General features: G+C 43.6%; 1 protein-coding gene across 7 annotated transcripts in view; it reads right to left on the reverse strand.

The window, feature by feature from the left end:
* Nucleotides 1-11,231, reverse strand: part of LOC102389985 — a 59,467-nt gene extending 48,236 nt beyond the window's left edge. For 2 of the 7 annotated variants that reach the window (XR_003110813.3, XR_006552635.2), the window contains exons 1-3: nucleotides 9,791-11,224; nucleotides 3,843-4,071; nucleotides 1,926-2,078 (exon numbers count right to left, since the gene is read on the reverse strand). Coding sequence is in view for 4 of the 7 variants with exons in the window: in XM_006078031.4 (XP_006078093.3) it covers nucleotides 1,926-2,078; nucleotides 3,843-4,022 (333 nt within the window). In the remaining 3 variants the exon portion in view is untranslated. Of the gene's footprint in view, nucleotides 1-1,925; nucleotides 2,079-3,842; nucleotides 4,072-9,790 lie in introns of all 7 variants that reach the window. The other 5 variants (XM_006078031.4, XM_044946442.2, XM_044946439.2 and 2 more) reach the window with 5 other exon arrangements.
* Nucleotides 11,232-18,579: the final 7,348 nt, after the last annotated feature.

Here is an 18,579-nt window from a genome sequence, read left to right on the forward strand (position 1 = left end):
CCCAGAGAGGTATGCAGGGCCCTGAAGCCAGCTTTCCCTTTTGACAGCATCATTAAAGCAGTAGATTTGAGCTTTGATTTTAATGGATCATAGAGTCCAGGGGACAAGGTGAGCAGTCCAACAGGAAATCCTGAATAGAGGTGTGGCTCAAAACATAAAGTGGATTGTAGTGCTATGTCCTTAGAGTAACAAAGAACTAGAAATAAACCCAACTCTTCCCTTCCCCAAAGGATCCCAGGGAAAATGGCCCATCTCAAACAGAGATGGAAAAAAATACATCCCCTGAGAACTCACAAAACTAGCCTTAGCACAGGTTTGCAACTTGAATTAACATCACCAGAATGGTTCAAAAAACCTTGAAAGTGAAAGTGTTAGTCACTCAATAATGTCTGACTCTTTCCATCCCATGAACTGTACCTGCCAGGCTTCTCTATCCATGGAATTCTCCAGGTTAGAATACTGGAGTGGGTCATCATTCCCTTCTCCAGGGGATCTTCCCAACCCAGAGACTGAACCCAGGTCTCCTGCATCACAGGCAGATTCTTTACCATCTGAGCCACCAGGGAAGCCCCAAAGAAACCTTAGATTAAGAACTTAATTTTGGGACTTCCCTGGCAGTACAGCAGTTAAGACTGCATTTCCATTGCAGGGGACACAAGTTCCAACCTTGGTTGGGAAACTAAGATCCCGAATGCCATGCGTACAGCCAAAAAAAAAAAAAAAAAAAAAGCCAAAGGGAAAAAAAAAAAAAAGAAGAATTTAACAGCTCTGAGCATGTGGCAGAAAAACCTGTAAATATTCTCTGGAGAGAGCTATCTGCAAATCAGAGCTCAAGAAATTGCCATAGCTATTTTTGTCCCCACAAAATATGAACTTACAGTAAAAAAAAAAAAAAAGAAAAGAAATCACAAAAACATACAAAGGAATGCCCTCATAAGTAAGAACCAGTAGAAGCAAGAGTCAGAAATGTCAGACTCCAAAATAATTCAGATTATTGAAATTATTAGACACAGATTATAAGTTTAAACATTCAGATAAATAAGGGACTTTCAAAAAGGCTAGAAACTGGAAAAATTAGTGTTTTTTGTGTTCTGTTTGAGTTTTTCTCCACCCCAGAATCATGATTCTGGTGTTGTTCTAGACTATCTTCTAGAAACCTTATTGTTTTGCCTTAAATAATATATAATCCATCTGGAATTGATTCTGGGGTATGATGTGAAGTAGAAATCAAGCTTATTTATCTCCCATATTGTGTATTTTAGCTTATCTTTTTGTCCTCAGTGAAAGGATTTACCTGAATTATCTGATTTGCCCTTGCCAGAAGTAAAGTCCTATATATAACTTATGACTCCCTATAAAGGAAGTTCAATATAAAAAATAATGATATTTAATCTATAAGTGTGTTTTCAGCAAACCATCATTCAAGACTGAAGACTATGTGTTATACAATAGCAGTCAAAATTAATAAACATGGAGAAATCTTGACAACATAATGTGAATAAAAGAAGTCATAAAATCACACACAAAGTACAATTCACGTAGGTAAGTAAAAATATGCATGCATATGTAATAAAAGCATAAAAACATGAACGGGGTTGATACACATCAACTCCAGGCTAGTGGTACCTCCGGGAAGTAGATGGGGGAGAAGAAGAAAGATGGCACTTTAGCTCTTGTATTTGTAAATATCTTCAATATCCGTTCCTTAAAAAGTATATTATGCAACGGTGAGTACATAGATGTCAGTTCTATTATTTTTTGCACTTTTATATGTCTGAAATATTTCACTAAAAATACTTTTAAAAAAGAATAGTTTGGAGCATATCAGTCAACAACCAAATAAACTATAGCTGGAACACATGATAATATGCTTACATTCAATTTTAAGGTTAAATGGAGAGCAATTTTTAAAATGCATGACTCACAAGTCTGGCGATCTCTGGGTTGCTCAGTTGAAAGCCCCAGATACAGATCTCTCTCCCCAGCATGTAACACTCATCCTGAACAGTCATGAGCAAAGGTTCCAAGGAAATTGGTAGGATGCCTGGCGGGGAGTCATCAGGTCTTACCAGTACAAACTAGAATGTTAAAAAAAAACTACAGGTGGGCATCATAAACGGAGGTTCATGTGTCCAAATATGTAGAGAAAGAATATCATCATTAGACAACATTAGAAAGACATTACTTATTAACTTTGGATCAAGTGTGCATTGGGGTTCAACACAAACTTAGGGAGTTCCTGCCAAGCTTCATGAAAAGTCCCACAAGGCAGAGATTTTTCCAGCAGGCAACTGTCCATAACTGGGTCAGGAAATCAATTTAGTGGGTTGTTACCAGCTTTTTCTTTATTTCTTTAATGAAACAGAAAAGAAGGGAAATTATCTGAGTATATACTATGCAGTAAAGAATAACTGTCTCATGACACTTTTATTTTACTGACGTTCAAAATCAAAATGGAGACCCAACCAAAGCAACCCAACATAAACAGTTCTTAGGGTCATACAGATTCCAGTGCTTATATACTGGGTCATAATGTTAATTATATTTCTGATGGTGATTATAATTAAAAATATTTGGAAAATACTGCTGACATGGTTATAAATTTGAATAAAGTTTATGATTAACCCTATGATTAAGTAGTGCAGCCTAATTATAATAACTACAACAGGAAAAAATGAATTAGGCCAATGCAGGAGACACAGGAGACTTGGGTTTGATCCCTGGGTCAGGAAGATCCCCCAGAGGAGGGCATGGTAACCCATTCCAGTATTCCTGCCTGGAGAATCCCATGGATAGAGCAGCCTGGTGGGGCTACAGTCCATGGAATTGCAGAGTCGAACACGACTGAAGCGACTGAGCATGCGCAGGAGCGCAGGTCGGGAAGAGGAGAAGTGGAGAGTGAAAGCCTGAAGGAACATAGTGGGTGCGGGCAGCTGCCCTGAGAATGGGAGTTCAGAAAGAGAAAGAGATTTAGATAGGAACTGTGGGAGGGTTTCTCTGTGGAGGGTGCAATGTAATCACCCTCCCAACCCCAGAAACATTCAGGAAAAATATGGGTGGAATGGATTTGTGTCAAAGTCTTAAGTAATGATATTTAAAGTACCCATCTCTATCTAATTATTTTGTTTAATTTGTTGTCTTGCTTAACACTCAGCATTTTATGAAATCAGTAGGTATGTGGTTATTAAAACACAGACTGTCTTTCTGGGCTGGTGATAGAGAAGTTGTGAAGCTGGACAGTCCGTCTTTGGCTGCCAGGCTCCCCCTTGTGGTCTCTCAGGCGCCCCTTCCTGAGCTGACCACTTAACGCTGGCCTCTCTTCCTCCCCTCTGACATTCAACCAGTAGATTTAATCTCAGAAAAGATGTGACATCAGGTTTTTTTCCCCTGAAATCCAAATGATATGCTGTCTTACTCCAAGTGAGATGGGAGGGGTGTGGGTATTTGCAGGTCTAGCCTGATGGCTTGGACGCATCAGATGTCAAGACAAGGAGACATTCTTTTGGAGGGTCGGGAGTGCTGGCGAGGGAGGTTCTGCAATGATGACAAAAGGGATGTTTTTGAGCTGGACTCTCCAGACATAGGGTGGGAGGAAGGGCAGGCTGGCCGTTCCAGAGGTGAAGCGGGGTGAGAACAGGCAGAGCTGCTCGAAGGATGAAAGACAGGGATGGGCAGACTGGGAGAGAGGAGTGGGAAGGTAGGAAGAGTGCCGAGCAGACTGGTGCCAGAGTCAGGCTCTGGACGGCATGCAGGCAGGAACGCAGAGCGGGCAACCCCACCAATTCTGGGCTTGAAGGGATTGAGGACCCATGTTCCTTGGTTTCTTGAGAGGATACACACACCTTCCTGAGAATCCGTTCATGGTTGATGCTGGCTTTCAAGTCCCTTTTGATGGCTGGACACACAGACGTCTGAGTCTGTACACAACGCTTCTCGTATGTTTTCAGGAACTTTTGAAGAGTGGAAACAATGGACTGGGGTGCTCCTTTAGTTTTTCGTTTTCCTTGCTTTTCTCTTGGCATTGTTTCATAGCGTTAGATTCCACTTGGATTCTGAAAACTGTAACTTGCCCTGAAACCCAGCACACAGATATCTTTTTAAGGAGGAGATCACACTTTCCCACTAAAAATGAGCAAATATTGCTGCACACCTTGTCTGAAAATCATAAAGTACTTCACTAATCTTAAAATGAGAGTAGAGAATCAGAGCAGAAAATTTCAATTTGCAAGGACGATACTCATGGAAATGGATTCTTTCTTTTAGAGTGTTTAAAATGGGGGAAGTTCATTGAATTCAATTATAAAGGAACACAATTAACATTAATAGTGGGCTTTAAATACTTCCACATTCATATTGATTTAAAAGTGGCATAATTTTTTTCTAGACATAATTCCTGCCACACAGTAATTATAGTGGTTAAGAATGTGGGCTTTGGAAGGTAACAAACTTGGATTTTAGTCTTATCTCCACTACTTGATTTACTGTGTGGCCTTAGAGAAATTATAAACTCTTCAAGCCTCCATTTCCCAATCTGTAAAATGGATTATGGTTGTCATAAAGGTTAAATGAGATGAGTTTATAAAGCACTACACAGTGCCTGGCATGTAGTGATAAGGAAACATTTTTATTATTATTGATGTTATTTTTACTCTGCTGGCTGCAAGAGTCAGTTCTAATTTTTGTCAGTGGGATTGCTGGATCATACGGAATTTTTAGTCTTTTAAGGAAACCTCTATGCTGTTCTCCATAGTGGCTGCACCAGTTTACATTCCCACCGACAGTGTAGGAGGGTTCCCTTTTCTCCACACCTTCTCTATCTCTTATTAATTTGTAGCACAAATTTTTGTTTTATATATTTTGGCACTATGGTATTAATACTAGGTACTTACAAATTTAGAACTGATAAATTTTCCTAGGAGATGTACTCTTTTGACATTACTTAACATCCCTTTTTGTCTCTAGAAATGCTTCATGTCTCAGAGTCACAGATCCCAAAATGTACTGAGATGCGTGGAGGCACTGCACACTTACAGGGCACTTGGGGATATTTTAAATTTTCAAGGGAAAGCTAGTGTCATCTGTTAGAAGCCATACGAACTACTGGGGGTAGTCCACATTTTCAATTTAGGTCACACTTGCATTGGTATCCTATTGCTAGAAATTAGCCCATCACAAGTGAAAAACATTCTAAAAAGGGAGAGTAAACCCAGTAGAATGTAGAGACTCAGGTACTTGGGTAAGGAAAAATCATATTCTTAATAGCTCTGATTGGTACTTTATAGATTATCTAATCCATGTAAGCTATCACTGGGATGACCCACTGTCTCAGGACTTTAAGTGCTAAAACTAGGAAAATACTGGGCAAACCAAAATGGCTCTTCACCCTACCACTCACCTGACCCATGGCCAGCACCCAGTTGTAGCTCCAGCATTCTGCTCATAGCTCTGCCCCAGCAGCTCCTGCAGAGCAACCAGACTTGGCAGCTACCCAAAACCTACTTTTCATCTTGGGGCTGGTCTAACTTCTTCTTTTATATGGAACAAAAATGAGGCCCAGGAAGGGAGAGAAGGGATTTGCTCTGACTGAAAACAGAACTGAGCGTACTGATTCCCAAGACCATTAAAAAAATTTATTGGCATATAGTTGTTTTACAATGTTGTGTTAGTTTCTACTGTACAGCAAAGTGAATCAGTGAATCACTTTGAATCAGCTATATATATATATCCCCTCTTTTTTGGATTTCCTTCCTGTTTAGGTTACCACCAGGCACTGAGTTCCCTGTGCTATACAGTAGGTTCTCGTTAGTTATTTTATTTTATACATAGCAGTGTATATATGTCTGTCAGGAAGCATTTAAACAGGAGGCTTCCTGTGTGCTGTTTTGGATCTGTCAGGAATCCTCTGTTCCTTATTAATTCCTGAATATCCAGGAATTAAGAGGAGAGGAAGCCTCTCCCGGGGGGGCTGAGGAATCCAGGCATTTCCTTTATTAGTTTTTCTATACGGTGATAAGTACCCTCTTCCTTTTTATGAAACATATGGTAAAAGTGATTATTTACAACTCTCTTAGGCTATTTCTTTGGAGCGCAGAGGTTCTCTGTGTTGACTTTGCTGCCTGGGCTTCAAAGACCCTCTTGAGAAAGCGCTCTGCGCCTTCACCCCATCGAGAGGGCGCCTGAGGCCTTTGTGAACAGAGCAAGCCCGGTGCAGGGGCTTTGTTGGCTTCCTGCGTAAACCAACAAATATCAGCCTCTTTTTCTCTCCTTTATTTTCTTATCAGTTGACTCCGGACCACCAGGTTCTTGTCCATTAAAGGACCCCAACATGTGTCGGGCTCCCCCAGTGATTCAGCAGTAAAGTATCTGCCTGCAATGCATGAGCCGCAGGAGACTTGGGTTCGGTCCCTGGGTTGGGAAATTCCCCTGGAGGAGGGCATGGCTACCCATTCCAGTATTCTTGCCTGGAGAATCCCATGGACAGAGGAACCTGGCAGGGTATAGTCCATGGGGTTGCAAGAGTCAGACACGACTGAAGTGACTTAGCATGCACGCAGTGTATATATGTCAATCCCAGTCTCCCAATTCATCCCACCTCCCTTTCCCCCTTGGTATGTACACATTTGTTCTCTACTTCTGCTTTGTAAATAAGAAGGTTTATAACAATTTTTTCAAATTCCCCACGCATAAATACATGGTATTCTGACCTACTTCACTCTGGATGACAGTCTCTAGGTCTATCCATGCTAAGACCATTTTTGGAAAGCATCTCGAGTGCTGCTTATCATCAGGCAATTGGCAAACACTGTATAGCACCATGGGAGACTGTGTGGGTGGGGAGGCGGTGGCCCAGTTCACAGGAACAGGTTTGAATCCTGTTTCTGTCCATTACCAGCAGGGTGATCGTGGGTAATCAACTTGTCTTCCTTGAACCTCATTTTCTTCATCTGTAAACATGTTGGGAATATTAACTGTTTGACATTTGTGAGGATTATATGAGATAACAATTGTAAAGATTTTTTCATCAGTAAGATGGAGATGATGGTGACAAAGAAGTGTTATGGGGAATAATGAGTTACTACTACTACTACTAAGTCGCTTCAGTCGTGTCCGATTCTGTGCCACCCCAGAGACAGCAGCCCACCAGGCTCCCCCGTCCCTGGGATTCTCCAGGCAAGAACACTGGAGTGGGTTGCCATTTCCTTCTCCAATGCATGAAAGTGAAAAGTGAAAGTGAAGTCGCTCAGTCGTGTCCGACCCTCAGTGACCCCATGGACTGCAGCCTACCAGGCTCCTCCGTCCATGGGATTTTCTAGGCAAGAGTACTGGAGTGGGGTGCCATTGCCTTCTGAGAACAGAACCTGACACATAGCAGATGCTAAGGAGGGAACCTGAGGCATACTGAGTTTATGTGATTTGCCTAAGGGCAGACACTGGTAAGTGATGTAGTTGGGATTCAAATTTAGACAATCTAGATCCACAGCCCCAATTTGTAAACACTCTAAGGTACCATTTGTTAGAAACTGTTATGAATTGAATGTTTTCACCTCCCCTCCCCTTCAAATTCAAATGCTGAATCCCCACTGTGATGATATGGGTCCTTTGGAAGGTGATTACAGTTAGATAAGGTCATGAGGGTGGGGCCCTAATGATGGGATTAAGAAGAGATACCAGAGCTCACCTCCAACCCATCCACACCCAAGCTGTTGAATCGGCCATTACCTACAAACCAAGTCCTGGTGGCTCAGATGGTTAAGAATCTGCCTGCAGTGCAGAAGACCTGGGTTCAATCCCTCAGTTGGGAAGATCCCCAGGAGAAGGAAATGGCTATTCACTCCAGTATTCTTGCCTGGAGAATTCCATGGACAAAGGAGCCCTGTGGCCATGGAGTCACAAAGAGTCAGAACAATTGAGCGACTAATACTTTCTTTCCCTTACAAACCAAGAGAACAGGCTTCAAAATGAAATCTATCTTACTAGTATTTTCATCTTGGATTTCCCAGCCTCTAGAACTGTGAAAAACATTTCTGTTGTCATTGGTATTCTATTATGGAAATGGCAATCCACTCCAGTACTATTGCCTGGAAAATCCCATACACAGAGGAGCCTGGTAGGCTACAGTCCATGGGCTAGCAAAGAGTTGGACATGACTGAGCGACTTCACTTCAAGCTGACTAAGATGGTACTACCCAATATTGTTTGTTCAGTCGCCAATTCATGTCTGACTCTTTGTCACCCCGTGGACTGCAGCATGCCAGGCTTGCCTAGCCCTTACCATTTCCAGAGTTTGCCCAAGTTCATGTCCATTTAATCAATAATGCCATCCAACCATCTCATCCTCTGTCACACTCTTCTCCTTCTGTCTTCAATCTTTCCCAGCATCAGGGTCTTTTCTAATGAGTCCACTCTTTGCATCAGGTGGCCAAAGTATTGGAGCTTCAGCTTCAGCATCAGTCTTTCTAATAAGTATTCAGAATTGATTTCCTTTAAGTTTGACTGGTTTGATCTGCTTGATGTGCACGGGACTCTCAAAAGTCTTCTCCAGCACCACAGTTTGAAAGCATCAATTCTTCGGCATTCAGCCTTCTTTATGGTCAGACTCTCACATCTGTACATGACTAGCCTTGTCTGTTTGGATTTTGTCGGCCAAGTAATGTCTGCTTTTTAACCCACTGTCTAGGTTTGTCATAGCTTTCCTGCCAAGAAGCAATCATCTTCTAATTTCATGGCTGTGGTCACCATCTGCAGTGATTTCAAAGCCTAAGAGGAGGAAATCTGTCTCTGCTTCCACCTTTTCCCCTTTTATTTGCCTTGAAGTGATGAGACTGGGTGCCATGATCTTAGTTTTTTTAATATCAAAATTTAAGTTGATTTTTTTCACTCTACTCTTTCACCCTCATCAAGAGGCTCTTTAGTTTCTCTTTTGCTATTGGAGTGGTTTCATCTCATACCTGAGGTTGTTTTTATTTCTCTAGACAATCTTGATTCAAGCTTATAACTAGGGGAGGGAATGGCAAACCACTCCAGTATACTTACCATGAGAACCCCACTATACAGTACTACTGTTCACAATATCAAGTATTTCTCATGAGCCTCTTCTGGGTATATACACATATATTCGATAAATATTCTACTTAGACCCTCTTAAATCTTGAGTTTTTCACTTACTATTTCAGTATGAGTATTTCCTTCTGTCATTTCTATAAGTGTGTGGCCCAGCTTAGCAATTACCTAGGTGATTGGCTGGTAAATTAATGAATATTTATTGGAGGTTTCCGGAGTGGATACTCCACGGATGCTAGATTTTCTCATCTTGTCTGGTTGTGATTCTCCTGGAAATGGAAGGTGGGGATGGGGGGTGAGCAGGTGAGAGTAGGGGCCTGAGGGTCCTGCCGTCTGGAGAAGCGGTGAGGGGAGAAGAGCCCCTGCCCTGAGTTCTGAGCGCCCTGCCCGCCCAGCTCCAACAGCGGCTGGCTCCCAGAGGGGCAACTACCTGGGAGGCCTGGAGGGGCTGCCTTTTGCTGCCTTTTTCAAAACCGCTGATGCACACAACAGTTTCGAAAGATCCCGGAAAGAATTCCCACTACCCACCGATGCCGGAAATCCCTACCCTGGGGATGTTTGGGTGGGGAGGCCTATGTCCCTGGGGCGGGGGAGGCGCAAACCAAGCAAGACCTCCACCGAGCCCAGGTCCCAGCGTGTCCGGAGCACCCAATCACGGTTCGGAGTGCCGGTGCAACCTCGCCCTCACCCCGCACGCGCTCCTGGCACCTGGCCAGCGCCCCGCACTCACTCATGAGCCGGGTCCTTGCCTCCTCCACCGCCGCCGGGTGGCTTCCCGCGTCCGGTGTGCACCTTGGAGACGGCTGCCAGGGGGCGGTAGCGGCTAGGGGCGGAGGCCGGAGGAAGTCGGTGACCCGCGGTGGGCAGAGCGCCAGGAGGAGAGGAGGAACAGCAGGAGGAGGGAAAGAGGAGCAGCAGGAAATAGCGTTCCAGGGTTCGCGGGGGCTCTGCCTGGGACCGGGAGAACTCCAGGTGCCCTTGCTGCGGATCTGGGTCCTGGCAGCTGATGGGGCTGCAAGGGACGAGGTCTAGGAGGGGACAGAGCTAGGGACCCGTGTCCCTGGTTATCAATGGGTCATTGGGAGCGAGGAGCAGAGGTCTCCAAAGAGTATATGCCTCGGCCTATTTCCCGCCCACGCGACGTCAGCTGTGGACCGCACCGGAGCCCCTAACTCGGTTTTTCAAAGAAACCGAGGTTATAAATGGTGGTTACAGCCCACAGCAATAAGCAGAAACCAAGGTGAGAGGACTCACCTGCGCTCTAGCGAGGTTTCCTTTTGCGACGTTTTGTCTCCCCACTCCCAAGAGAAAGGGGGCGCCAGGATAAAGGAGGCCGTTCAGGGGCTGGGCCTGGGAGTTTTTCTGGGGAAAATGGAGAACAGAGGTGCAAAGCAGTTGGAGCTTTGGGAAGAAGTGGTTGGGGAGGAAAAGGGATTTTTTTTTAGATTTTTTTTTTTTTTTCTTTTTGGTCGTGCTGTATGACTTGCGGTATCTTCCCCTACCAGGGATTGAACCCATGTTCTCTGCAGTAGAAGCATGGAATCCTAACCACTGAACTGCCAGGAAAGTCCCTGAAAAGAGATTTTTAAGAAATCTTGCTGTGGGCAGTGGCTTTGGGGCTTGCAAATTTAAGGCCCCCAAAGATATCTATGCCCCAGTCCTGGAAACCTATGAATATGGTACTTACATGGCATAAGAGACTTTGTAGATGTGATTAAAGTTATAAACCTTGAGATGGGACTGCTATCCTTGATTCCCTGGGTGGGGCCAATCTAAGTCTGAGAACTTGAAGTAGGGAAACTTTCGCTGCTGTGCTAGAGATGAGTGATGAAAAGAAAGGTCAGAGAGATGTAATGAGAAGCACTCAACTGGCTGTTGCTGGCTTTAAAGATGGCAAAAGAGCCAAGGAATGTGGGCAGTTTCTAGGGGCTCAAAAGAAGTGGAAATGAATTCTCTCAAACCCACATAAAAGAACTCAGCTGTCCTGACACCTCGCTTCTAGTCCAGTGATACCCATCTGGGACTTTGACCTCCAGAACTATCAGATAATAAGTTATTTGTATCTATCTATCTGTTTATCTGTGTCTCTCACGTAGGGTATAGAATAGGCTCTTAGTAAATATTTAATGAAACAATGAATAATGAAATAAATTGGATTAAACAAATTGATAGTAAACTGCAAGTGGAAAATAGTCCCACAACTCCTCCACACTGGCTATTTTTAAGTGTATATTTTAAACCCAAATGGATCTAAGTAGGCCCAAAGTAAACTGAAGCTGTGGGGAAGGTCAAGAAGGGCAGGGAGGGATCCTGTTTGGACAGATTGGACTGCCCAGTGAGCTGCCCCCTAAAAGTTATCACCCCCAGGTCATTTCTGCTTTGTGCAGCCTCTTCCTTTCCTCTGCTGGGCCCTAGTCCAGGCTTCCTACAATGTAACCAGAAGGACAGTGAGAGGAGTCTGGAGTGGGATGAGAGAGTGCACTTACATTTTATAGACCAGGACTCAAAAGCAGATGCTTAAGAAACAGAGAATGATCAGGAAGGTCAGAGCCCCTGAGGACAGGACAGAGCAAAGTCAGAAACTAGACAGGCCATCAGAGAGGAGATGAGAATCCCTCTGCACAGTGGGCAGGTTTGTAAAGGAAATGTACACTAGGATTAGGATCAGCTGCAAGTGTCAGAAACCCATTAACACTGGTTGGAAAAATATAGAAGTTAATTTCCCTTTCATGTTAATGAAACTCCAGAGTTGCTATCAAAGGCCCAAGATCATGAAGAATCAAGGCTCCTTCTACTTTATTACTCTGCCATCTTCAGTGTGACTTTCACAAATGGCCCCAAATGGGTGCTGAGCTCCAGCCAATTTTGTTCCTATTTCAGATATAAGGAAGGAAAACTGGATAAAGAAGGACACTTTCTCTCCCTTTAAGGACATTTCCCAGAAATCGAGTGTAATACCTTTGCTTCTATTCCACTAGCCAGACCTATGGACATGATCATGTGCTGTGGTGTGCTCAGTCGCTTCAGTCGTGTCCAACTCTTTGTGACCCTATGGACTATAGCCCACCAGGCTCATACCTAGGGCAAAGGAGGCTGGGAAAGATGGTCTTTGTTCCAGGCAGACATGAGCCCAGTGAAAAACGAGAACTTCTGTTATTTACAGAAGAAGGGAAAAATGGATATTGGGAGATAACTAGCAACCTGAGTCACAGCAGCTATTAGCTGCCAGGACCACAAGGATGGCTGGGGCAGTGGGTGTGATGGGCACTAGTTTGAGAATATTATATGGATTCCTTGTACATCCAGCATCTGTGAGTCAGGGCAGTCCAGAGCTCATTTCACAGTTGTTAACATTTTAGGGTGTGACTCACCAGGGCTGAATTACAGGACATGCTAAACATGTGTTTTGAGCTCCTGCAAAGCTGGGAGACAACAACAGAAAATGCAAGGACAGAATTTGATATTTCATGTTTTAAGAAAAACCCTAGCAAAATAGTTTTGGGAAAAGTCAGAACTTTGTTGAACTTCTTTATCTTTCTTTTGCAGTGTAATGTTTTGGTTTTCTATTTATGCATAGGAAGAGGGTAGATGTTCATGATCTCTTTGGTTCTCAGAGCCTTGATCAGACCTTAAGAATCAACACTGAGGGACTTCCCTGGTGGTCCAATAGCTAAGACTCTGTGGTCCCAAGGCAGGGGGCCCTGGTTCAATCCCTGGTCAGGGAACTGATCCCATATGCCATAACTAAAGATCACATGTGTCGCAACTAAAAAAAGATCTTGCAGCCAAATAAATAAAAGCAAATAAATACTAAAACCCCAAAAAACTACAAAAAAGAATCACCCCATAATCATGATTTGCTCCCCATTGACTCTAGCAACTGGAGTCTTAGAAGGGCTTTGAGATGAATTTGCCTTTTTGGGGAGAGAGGCTGTTCTGCCATAGAGGAGGAAACCCAGGAGACCTGATGAAGGAAAAGAAAAAGAAAGGAAAAGGAGAAAGAAAGAGGGAGAGTGAGCAGAGGAAGGAAGAGATGCAAAGGACGGTGTGAGGTGAGAGGGGGCAGAACAGCTCAGGGGCAGTCCACCCCAGAGGAAGTGGTTTATAAGTGACTCCACAACTATATCTACTCCTGCCTTCAAAAGGCAGAACCTAATCACTCTTTCCTTGAGTATGAGTTGGATTAGTGACTCAGCTTCTAACAAATAAACTATGACGGAAGCGATGGTGTGCGACCAGGTCATAAAGGGCATCATGATGCCCTCCTTGTCTCTTCCTTGTCTTCTCTGGGAGAAGCCAGTTACCACTTGGTAAGGTCACCCAAGCAGCCCTGGGAAAGGCCCCCAACCTAGGGCTGTGTGGATGAGATGTCCTGAAAGTGGATCCTTCAAGCCCATTTAAGCCTTCAAGTCCTGTAGCCTATGAGCAACTCTGAGCCAGAACCACCCAGCTAAGCTCAACTCTCAGAAATTGTATGTAATCATAAACATTTGCTGTATTAAGCCATTACATTTTGGAATAATTTCCTCCACCTCCAATATATAACTAACACACCTAAGGACTTCTCAATAAAGGATGGTTTACAGGGTGCATGACTCAGCCACTGGTGAGTGGACAACATCCACTCTCTACTTCCACCTTGCTGACTGAACTCGATTTTGGCCTAGGGGTTAGTAAGCCAGGCAACACTTCTTTTCTCAGCTATTTGTAAGGCCTCCTCAGACAACCATTTTGCCTTTTTGAATTTCTTTTTCTTGGGGATGGTCTTGATCCCTGTCTCCTATACAATGTCATGAACCTCCATCCATAGTTCTTCAGGCACTCTATTAGATCTAATCCGTTGAATCTATTAGTCACTTCCACTGTATAATCATAAGGGACTTGATTTAGGTCATACCTGAATGGTCTAGTGGTTTTCCCTACTTTCTTCAATTTAAGTCTGAATTTGGCAATAAGGAGTTCATGATCTGAGCCACAGTTAGCTCCCAGTCTTATTTTTGCTGACTGTATAGAGCTTCTCCATCTTTGGCTGCAAAGAATATAAACAATCTGATTTCACTATTGACCATCTGATGATGTCCATGTGTAGAGTCATCTCTTGTGTTGTTGGAGGAGGGTGCTTGCTATGACCAGTGAGTTCTCTTGGCAAAACTCTGTTAGCCTTTGCTTCATTCTGTATTCCAAGGCCAAATTTGCCTGTTATTTCAGGTATGTCTTGACTTCCTACTTTTGCATTCCAGTCTCCTCTGATGAAAAGGACATCTTTTTTTTGGTGTTAGTTCTAGAAGGTCTTGTAGGTCATCATAGACCGTTCAACTTCAGCTTCTTCAGCATTCCTGGTTGGGGCATAGACTTGGATTACTGAGATAGTGAATGATCTGCCTTGGAAAGGAACAGAGGTCATTCTGTCATTTGCACCCAAGTACAGAGATCAAATTGCCAACATCCGCTGGATCATGGAAAAAGCAAGAGAGTTCCAGAAAAGCATCTATGCTTTATTGACTATGCCAAAGCCTTTGACTGTGTGGATCACAATAAATTGGAAAATTCTGAAAGAGATGGGAATACCAGACCACCTGATCTGCCTCTTGAGAAATTTGTATGCAGGTCAGGAAGCAACAGTTAGAACTGGACATGGAACAACAGACTGGTTCCAAATAGGAAAAGGAGTATGTCAAGGCTGTATATTGTCACCCTGTTTATTTAACTTCTATGCAGAGTACATCATGAGAAATGCTGGACTGGAAGAAATACAAGCTGGAACCAAGATTGCCCGGAGAAATATCAATAACCTCAGATATGCAGATGACACCACCCTTATGGCAGAAAGTGAAGAGGAACTCAAAAGCCTCTTGATGAAAGTGAAAGTGGAGAGTGAAAAAGTTGGCTTAAAGCTCAACATTCAGAAAACGAAGATCATGGCATCCGGTCCCATCACTTCATGGGACACAGTTGGGGAAACAGTGGAAACAGTGTCAGACTTTATTTTTCTGGGCTCCAAAATCACTACAGATGGTGACTGCAGCCATGAAATGAAAAGACGCTTACTCCTTGGAAGGAAAGTTATGGCCAACCTAGATAGCATATTCAAAAGCAGAGACATTACTTTGCCAACAAAGGTTCATCTAGTCAAGGCTATGGTTTTTCCTGTGGTCATGAATACATATGAGAGTTGGACTGTAAAGAAGGCTGAGTGATGAAGTATTGATGCTTTTGAACTGTGGTGTTGGAGAAGACTCTTGAGAGTCCCTTGGACTGCAAGGAGATCCAACCAGTCCATTCTGAAGGAGATCAGCCCTGGGATTTCTTTGGAAGCAATGATGCTAAAGCTGAAACTCCAGTACTTTGGCTGCCTCATGCGAAGAGTTGACTCATTGGAAAAGACTCTGCTGCTGGGAGGGATTGGGGGCAAGAGGAGAAGGGGACGACAGAGGATGAGATGGCTGGATGGCATCACTGACTCGATGGACATGAGTCTGAGTGAACTCTGGGAGTTGGTGATGGACAGGGAGGCCTGGCATGCTGCGATTCATGGGGTCGCAAAGAGTTGGACACAACTAAGCGACTGATCTGATCTGATCTGACAGCATTTTGGACTCCTGTTGACTATGAGGGCTACTCCATTTCCTCTATGGGATTCTTGCCCACAGTAGTAGATATAATGGTCATCTGAGTTAAATTCGCCCATTCCAGTCCATTTTAGTTCACTGATTCCTAAAATGTTGACATTCACTCTTGCTATATCCTGTTTGACCACTTCTAATTTACCTTGATTCATGGACCTAGCATTCCAGGTTCCTATGTGATATTGTTCTTTACAGCATTGGAATTTACTTCCATCACCAGTCCCATCCACAAATGGGCTTTGTTTTTGCTTTGGCTGCATCTCTTCATTCTTTCTGGAGTTATTTCACCACTCTTCTCCAGTAGCATATTGGGCACCTACCAACCTGGAGAGTTCATTTCTCAGTGTCATATCTTTTTTCCTTTTCATACTGTTCATGGGGTTCTCAAGGAAAGAATACTGAAGTGGTTTGCCATTCCCTTCTCCAGTGGACCACATTTTGTCAGAACTCTCCACTGTGACCCATCTGTCTTGCATGGCCCTAACACACCATGGCTCATAGTTTCATTGAGTTAGACAAGTCTGTGATCCATGTGATCAGTTTGGTTAGTTTTCTGTGATTGTGGTTTTCATTCTATCTGCCCTCTGATGGATAAGGATAAGAGGCTTATGGAAGCTTCCTGATGGGAGAGACTGACTATGGGGGAAACTGGGTCTTGTTCTGATGGGCAGGGCTGTGCTCAGTAAATCTTTAATTCAATTTTCTGTTGATGGGTGGGGCTGTGTTCTCTCCCTGTTGTTTGGCTTGAGGCCAAACTATGGTAGGGGTAATAAAGGCTGTATATTGTCACCCTGCTTATTTAATTTATATGCTGAGTACATCATGTGAAATGCAAGGCTGGATGAAGCACAAGCTGGAATCAAGATTGGCCAGAGATATATCAATAACCTCAGATATGCAGATGACACCACCCTTATGGCAGAAAGTGAAGAGAAACTAAAGAGCCTCTTGATGAAAGTGAAAGAGGTGAGTGAAAAAGCTGGCTTAAAACTCAACATTCAGAAATATAGATCGTGGCATCTGGTCCCATCACTTCATAGTAAATAGATCGGCACACAATAGAAACAGTGACAGACTTTATTTTCTTGGGCTCCAAAATCACTGCAGATGGTGACTGCAGCCATGAATTTAAAACACATTTGCTCCTTGGAAGAGAAGCTATGACACACCTAGATAGCATATTCAAAAGCAGAGACATTACTTTGTGAACAAAGGTCCGTCTAGTCAAAGCTATGGTTTTTCTAGTAGTCATGTATGGATGTGAGAGTTGGATCATAAAGAAAGCTGAGTGCCAAAGAATTTATGCTTTTAAACTGTGGTGTTGGAGAAGACTCTTGAGAGTCACTGGATGGCAAGAAGATCCAACCAGTCCAGAGATCAGTCGCTCAGTAGTGTCTGACTCTTTGCAACCTCATGAATCGCAGCATGCCAGGCCTCCCTGTCCATCACCAACTTCCGGAGTTCACCCAGACTCACGTCCATCAACTCAGTGATGCCATCCAGCCATCTCATCCTCTGTCGTCCCCTTCTCCTCCTGCCCCCAATCCCTCCCAGCAGCAGAGTCTTTTCCAATGAGTCAACTCTTCGCATGAGGCAGCCAAAGTACTGGAGTTTCAGCTTTAGCATCATTGCTTCCAAAGAAATCCCAGGGCTGATCTCCTTCAGAATGGACTGGTTGGATCTCCTTGCAGTCCAAGGGACTCTCAAGAGTCTTCTCCAACACCACAGTTCAAAAGCATCAATACTTCATCACTCAGCCTTCTTCACAGTCCAACTCTCACATGCATACATGACCACAGGAAAAACCATAGCCTTGACTAGATGAACCTTTGTTGGCAAAGTAATGTCTCTGCTTTTGAATATGCTATCTAGGTTGGCCATAACTTTCCTTCCAAGGAGTAAGCGTCTTTTCATTTCATGGCTGCAGTCACCATCTGTAGTGATTTTGGAGCCCAGAAAAATAAAGTCTGACACTGTTTCCACTGTTTCCCCATCTGTGTCCATGAAGTGATGGGACTGGATGCCATGATCTTCGTTTTCTGAATGTTGAGCTTTAAGCCAACTTTTTCACTCTCCACTTTCACTTTCATCAAGAGGCTTTTGAGTTCCTCTTCACTTTCTGCCATAAGGGTGGTGTCATCTGCATATCTGAGGTTATTGATATTTCTCCGGGCAATCTTGATTCCAGCTTGTGTTTTTCCAGTCCAGCGTTTCTCCCAGTCCAGTGTTTCTCATGATGTATTCTGCATAGAAGTTAAATAAGTAGGGTGACAATATACAGCCTTGACGTACTCCTTTTCCTATTTGGAACCATTCTGTTGTTCCATGTCCAGTTCTAACTGTTGCTTCCTGACCCGCATACAAATTTCTCAAGAGGCAGATCAGGTGGTCTGGTATTCCCATCTCTTTCAGAATTTTCCACAGTTTATTGTGATCCACAAAGTCAAAGGCTTTGGCACAGTCAATAAAGCAGAAATAGATGTTTTTCTGGAACTCTCTTGCTTTTTCCATGATCCAGCGGATGTTGGCAATTTGATCTCTGGTTCCTCTGCCTTTTCTAAAACCAGGTTGAACATCAGGAAGTTCACGGTTCACATATTGCCGAAGCCTGGCTTGGAGACTTTTGAGCATTACCTTACTAGCATGTGAGATGAGTGCAATTGTGTGGTACTTTGAGCATTCTTTGGCATTGCCTTTCTTTGGGATTGGAATGAAAACTGATCTTTTCCAGTCCTCTGGCCACTGCTGAGTTTTCCAAATTTGCTGGCATATTGAGTGCAGCACTTTCACAGCATCATCTTCCAGGATTTGAAATAGCTCTACTGGAATTCCATCACCTCCACTAGCTTTGTTCGTAGTGATGCTTTCTAAGGCCCACTTGACTTCACATTCC

The sequence above is a fragment of the Bubalus bubalis genome, chromosome 1, assembly GCF_019923935.1.
Source record: "Bubalus bubalis isolate 160015118507 breed Murrah chromosome 1, NDDB_SH_1, whole genome shotgun sequence".
Lineage (NCBI taxonomy): Eukaryota > Metazoa > Chordata > Mammalia > Artiodactyla > Bovidae > Bubalus > Bubalus bubalis.